General features: G+C 44.4%; 1 protein-coding gene across 1 annotated transcript; it reads right to left on the reverse strand.

Annotated features, from left to right (window-relative positions):
- Positions 1-2,426: 2,426 nt before the first annotated feature.
- On the reverse strand, positions 2,427-3,500 carry tpbgl (trophoblast glycoprotein like; the record flags this gene model as incomplete). The annotated part of the gene is made up of 1 exon (XM_083986120.1): positions 2,427-3,500. The coding sequence occupies one exon, from the start codon at positions 3,498-3,500 to the stop codon at positions 2,427-2,429; it is 1,074 nt and encodes a 357-aa protein (XP_083842246.1).
- Positions 3,501-6,481: the final 2,981 nt, after the last annotated feature.

A 6,481-nucleotide genomic window follows, 5' to 3' on the forward strand; every position in this document is an offset into this window, starting at 1 on the left:
TCCTCTCTCCGTTTTGGACGATGGCAATTACTGTACATCCTGCACGCTGTACCGATGATCTCTCCTTGCTGGTGGCATTCTGAAATGGAAAAAATAAAAATGAAACAAATGTATATACAAATAGCACACATGCTTACTAGATGCTAGATGGCCAACAGGAAAGATGGGGTGGTGGGGAGACTGATTTCATTATGAAGTGTTTACAAATTGCACTGAAGTAGCCTATTCACACATTTCACTGGTCACACAATACTGACCTATTGACCTATTGGAGACTGTGATTATCATCGTAATAGGAAATGCATGTAGCCTCCAGCTTACAACCACACCTTACATCCATGAACATTAACACCTGTTCCAGGACAATGCCACAGATGCACCAGGAGCATCCCTGCTTTGACTATGAATTGCTAGGAACATTTTCTTATCAATAGAGACTAAAACAAAGGGCAGACATGCACAAACTGAATTTCTTTGTAAGAAAGTCCTGCATTCTGTGATAAGGAGAAAATACTGAGTGTTGAAGGTGGTTAGAAATTAAGTAAATTAAAATGTTTAAATATGGCAATATATCTTTGCTCTTTAGTTTCTAATACAATAAAAATGTGTAAACATGTAATCCAATATAAGGCTGAAGGCTAGAATGTGTAAATCATGTGTAGTTTAAAGTTATATTGTGAAAATTTCAATTGAAGTTCCTCTCAAAAACAGGATGTTTTGGCTACCACTCTGACCCAGTGTTGTAATATTGCAACAATTATAAAACAAGCTCTAAATAAAATGTAGGGCATATTTTCCACAAAAACTATATATGTTCATGTTCTAGACATTGTAATAAACACAAAAAAAAATATTCAAAGCATTTTACTTACTTGAATTAGATTAATCCAGTCCAGTGAATCAAAGGGATGTTGCTCGATCAAAAAATTGGAGGTTGTGTGACTTCTTGACCTGAGGGCGGGCACTTATATACAAATGTTGGATCCAATCGCAATGTGAGAACAAACTATAGGACCCAATGATCATGTTAATATGGTTGAACCAAAAAAAAAAATAATAATTAGACGTTTTTTTGGGATAACCAAAATTGTTGTAATTCTGCAACACTGGGTCTTACAGGGTTAACACTGCTCGGGGCCAGGGAGCGGCACTGACTTCCCAGGTCAATCGTCATTCTTCACGGTTTATTAGTCTCAGTCGTGGTGGTGAGATTAACGCTGCCTGCTGCCTCGGGTGCTTCAGAGAGGAGCCGATGAGATAGTCTAAACCTTTTCTGGCGAGCCCATGGTGTGTGACATCTTACTGTAGTTCAGAGTATGAGTCATAGGGAGCAGAAGCATTCACTCACACCTGCTGCTAGCAAATGTACAATTTTATTTTATTTTTTATTTTTTTACAAAATACAACAGGGAAACATTTCCTCTGTTTTATATCTGGCACAGTGCTGCATGAAGTCAACATTTCCTGACAGTGATGGTAAAATGCACTGACGTAAAGAACACTGCTAACTCACTGTTTCTATTTGACCTTTTATTAATGTTTCGGTTGGTCTTCGGTGCCTACAACAATCACATGCATGGTTAGATTTTTGTTTCTTCCTCTGTTGCCCCATCACTGATAGACTGACCGGGTGTGAAACGATACACATGTGTTATTTTTAGAGCTCAAAGACTGTTCTTAAGGACAGGCCTGTAAACCTATCCCATGTGGCAGATGATGAAATGTGATGGTTTACTCCTCCAACGCACATGTCAGTTGTCAGTTTCCTTGCCTCACCTTACCTGAGCCGGCCTCCTACAGTACCATATCATCTTTCTCTCTCAGTAGGTTACAGGCAGAACTATCTCTGTCCTCCCTGCAGGGTTTCCTGAATGCAGAGTAGTAAACAGATTGCAAGGGCTGCAGTTATTGTGGTAATATCAACGATACACCTTTTCATTCAAGCTTTTAAAATCAGAATTTCTGTACAATGTTTGTGTATTTTTCTCTCTTGATTAATAAGATAAATAATACTAAGTCAGACTGTTTAAGTTAACATGATGCATTCAAAGCCTCCCTCTCTTGAAGAGATATTCTATGCTATACAATATTATATATACACATATCATATCTACACAATATATACAATACTGCTCAGAGGTTTAAGTATTCAGTTGTGCAAGGGGAACACTTATAAGTCTTTTAGAGTCATTTCATTGTCTTTGGCTCAGTGCATATCCCAGAGTGAGAGGGATAGCCCACCACTTGTAGTCCATGGCCCAGCTGCTGGAAAAGTGATGAAGCTGCTTTTAAAAACTATTGATTTTGATTGTGTCAGGACACTGCCGGGGGATGCTCCCAGTCTTTTGACAAAGTAGGACTTCTCCAGCCTGCCATCCGCCCTGTGTCCCCTCAGCACACAGCAACCGGCCTGGTGGCTCAGTGGGTTAAACAGCCACATTAGCCAGTCTCGGGTCCGAGTCCTGCTCGTAGCGGTAATGGTACACCTCCATCTGGTCCCGGCACGCTTCTCTGATGTTGTTGAGCCACCGTTTGATGCCTCCCCGGTTGAGGTAGAGCACCATTAGAAACACCACCCCGATCAGAGCCAGCACTAGACCGAGGAACACGTATGAAACCGCCTCAAGGTTCTCGTTCATACAATCCACGTCCTCCCCCCGGAGCTTCTCCACAGGGACCCCCCTCTTGGCCTCCGGCTCGCTGCACACAAGACTCCCCGCATCCGGGCACTGGGACGCGTTCTTCAGCCAGTGGTAAAACGCCTCCAGTTCACAGTTGCACCTAAACGGGTTTAATGACAGGTAGACGCGTAGGCGCCTTTCCTCGTAGAGACTGGACACGTTTTCCCACCCGATGCTCTCTATGGAGTTGTTGACCAGCACTAACGCGTGGAGGTTGTAGATGTCTAACCTCATCAGGGGTATAAACTTGAGTCTGTTTCCCGCCAACTCCAGCCGGTGGAGGTTGTGCAAACTTTGCGTGCTGAGCGCATTAGAGAGCTGCAGTGTGGCCGGAGGCAGCATGGAGTCATTCAGGTAAAGAGAGCGCAGCTCAGGTAATCCGTGGAAAGCCCTGGCTGAGATAGACTCCAGCTGATTGTGGCTCAGGTCCAGCACGTGCAGTCGGGGGAGCCCCAGGAACGCGTACGGTTCAATCACCTGTATCCCGTTGTAGGACAGCGACAGTGTTGTCATTTCCAACTCTGTGCCGTTGGCCATGAACGCACCGCGCTGTAAAGTTGAGATGTTTCTCCCCTTGAGTATCAAGGTGGACGTCCACTCCGGTATGTCCCCCGGTACCTCATCGTCCTCCCCGTCACGGCACGTCACCGTCCCCGAGTCTCTGGCACAGACGCAGGACGGCGGACAAGCATCATCCGTCCTGACCGGCAAGAACAACAAACACAGCACCGCAGCGTAACACAAGCACCACTGGTCCCAAGTAGAGAGGAGACGCTTTGAACTGTTGGCACTGGAAAATATCCACATCTTCTCTCTCATTTTCATCTCATATAAGTACCTGTGTGCCGGTGTGTCTTTCAAAGAAGAAGGTGACCGACTACAATCCTCTGAAGCAGGCAACGGAAAGTCTCAGTCGGGCATCGGTTACTTTGAACCGTCACAACACAAAAAACGCAGCATCCATTATCACCTCGGTGCTGCGTCTGTCTGTTTGAAGAGAGGATGAGTTTTCTTTGGGATATTTACGCATCGGAGCAGGAGCCGAATGGAGGCTGCGTGGAAAGCCGCTGATCCGCGCTCCCTTGGTGGTATTTTTTGACGCCTGTCACACAGAGAGAGAGAGGGAGGGAGGGAGAAAGAGAGAGAGAGAGAAGGAGAGAGAGAGTGTGTATAAGAGAGAGAGAGAGCTACACGCAGCAATGCAAGTACTTTTCATTCATCTTAATTTACAGTTTTGTTGTTTATTATGAGAAATGGAGAAATGTGTATTTTTCAGGGGGAGATGTAATGATATTGTAAAGTGATTCATTCTAAAATGATTGTAATGGTTACCTACAGTGTTCCTGGGGAGATGCTCATGAGTTTATAGTGACATCATTCTGCCTTTGGACAAACTTCAGCATCACAGACTGAGAAAAGATGCTTTTCTCAATAATCAGGTGCATTGTGTTACAGTAAATGTAATTGTGAAATCCGTTTCCACCAGTCTGAACACAAATGATGCCATTCCTCACAACCCGATTGCTGTTGGATAATTTAACTCCATAAGACTTTCCACCATAATGTTTCCATTATACAGCCTTAATTTACAGCTCTGTATGTTTGCTGTAATTACACCAGGCTAGTGGAGCCTATGTAATGGGGCTTTGGTCAGTTCTTCCCCGTTGATCCCTTTTCTAAAGAAAGAAAACTCTCTCTCAGAGCGTTGCTCACGCTCTCCACGTCTACACTATATAGAGCTGGCAAACAGGTCAATAAGCCTGAATACATAAACCGCTTCCAAACCCCGAGATTTGCATCGAGATGTGGAGCTGGACGACCACGTGTGACTGATCTGTCATTTTGTCTCTGTTCATAAGTCAACTGGAAACAAGGAGCTTAAACATTTACATTTTCGTCTGGAAGTAATGAGGGTGAAGTGAATCATGCTTTAATGAGGCAATAAGGTGGCTTGAAGTTTTATATGCAAGCTCCATGCCCTAAAGTTCAATGCATATTTGATCTAAAATGGAAATTGTGACAATATTTCAACTATTTCTGTACCACCAGCCCAGCCCTGTGCTGAACAAAGCTGTTTGTGGAGGACATGGGAATAAGGAAGAACCAATGACAATGTATCAGTTTAATAAAACATTTTTTAGTTGGCAAGAAAGAATGAGAGAGAGCTGGAGAGCACAAAGGTCAGCAGTTCAGTCCAATACTTTGCTTTGCAGCTTTCTTTGTTCTGTGCTCAAAAGAAAGGAAAGAAGAGTGCTACAAATGGAGAGATGAAAGGAAGGCAGGAAGAAAACAGGGAGAGGATGTTGTTCAACTGACAACAAACACAACACGAGTTGAGGAGAAAGAAAGATTTAAAGAAAGGTGCAGGGTGAAAGTCAAGGCCAGAGAGAGATTCAGCACCACGGACAGCTCCACGTGGCAGCGCACTGCAGTTTGTTCTGGGAGCAGAGAGAAGGAGGGAGAAGAAAGGAAAGGAAATACACAAGTGGAATAAGAAAGAAAGTAATTAAGACAAAGACAGGGAGATGTAGGACCATGGATAGCTCAGAGGAGTGAAGCACGGCAGAAAATAGTTGAATGAAAGAATGCCAAATCCAAATCGAACATCCTTACTGACACCTACACACACACATAATGAGCACAACTATGAGAGTAATCCTCTCTCTTTGTCTCTGCCTGTGTGTGACTGGAGCCACGGCAGCACTAGAGAGGCTGGAAACTGATTTTGTGGAACAACCTCTCTCGGTCTCAATTCATCCCGACCCTTCAACACCACACTGGGTGAAAACATTAGCTAGAAGCACCGTGGTGACCAGACTAGAAGTGTATGCCTCCCATAATTGGAGCTTCTCTTGTCACTGTAGTGCATATACACTTTATTAATTCTTCACATCTTACTCAATAACACTTTGATTAAAAAATGCCAATATGAATGTAGTGCCTGTGGGTAGGAGAATGATATCGAAATTCTAATCTAACTTTCAGCAGTAAAGTAAACAAGTATATTTCCCTAAATGACAAACTATCCCTCAAAAGGTCAGCTGTAACCATAGAAGATATTTAGGCCTGGTGTTTTTGCAGCTCCCCATGTGGAACGGACGGACATAAATGGCTGGGGAAGGGATGTAAATATAGACACTGGGGGGAGAGAGAGAGAGAAGGAGAGGCCGAGACAGAGACAACGAGACGGAGAGAGATAGGGAGTGATGGAGAACAACCCCACTGCTGGTGCTCCCGATAAGCACAAAGGGCCATATCAACGTCAGGTTGGTTTCACTATTAAGGCATATGGGATAGTATTTCTTCCTCCAAAACAAACAAGGACATCTGTTCAGTCCTCTCCTCCACTCAGGACCCCCGCTCCTGCTCCACGGGCGTCTGCTCTATCTGCCGGTGCAGGGAGCTGATTTAGTGGCGGCAGCTATTCACAGGCTGCTGCTGGGGTATTGTTATGGTGCCCTCCTCGTGGCCTTCAACTTGACTCTGAACCTCGTAATTGATTTACTCAAGGCTGCCCATCCCTATCTCTCGTCTACAGTATATATATGTGTGTGTGTGTGTGTGTGTGTGTGTGTGTGTGTGTGTGTGTGTGTGTGTGTGTGTGTGTGTGTGTGTGTGTGTGTGTGTGTGTGTGTGTGTGTGTGTGTGTGTGTGTGTGTGTGTGTGTGTGTGTGTGTGAGAGAGACCAGTTGCCAGTAACCTTGGCAGTGGAGTTTACCTCCCATCCTCAGGTGTGTCGTTATTTCTGACAGCTCTGGTGCACATGCTAAACTTTCAGTGGCACACTGTTTTTGTGTGTG

Source organism: Trachurus trachurus (genome assembly GCF_905171665.1).
Source record: "Trachurus trachurus genome assembly, chromosome: 14".
NCBI classification, from domain to species: Eukaryota; Metazoa; Chordata; class Actinopteri; order Carangiformes; family Carangidae; genus Trachurus; species Trachurus trachurus.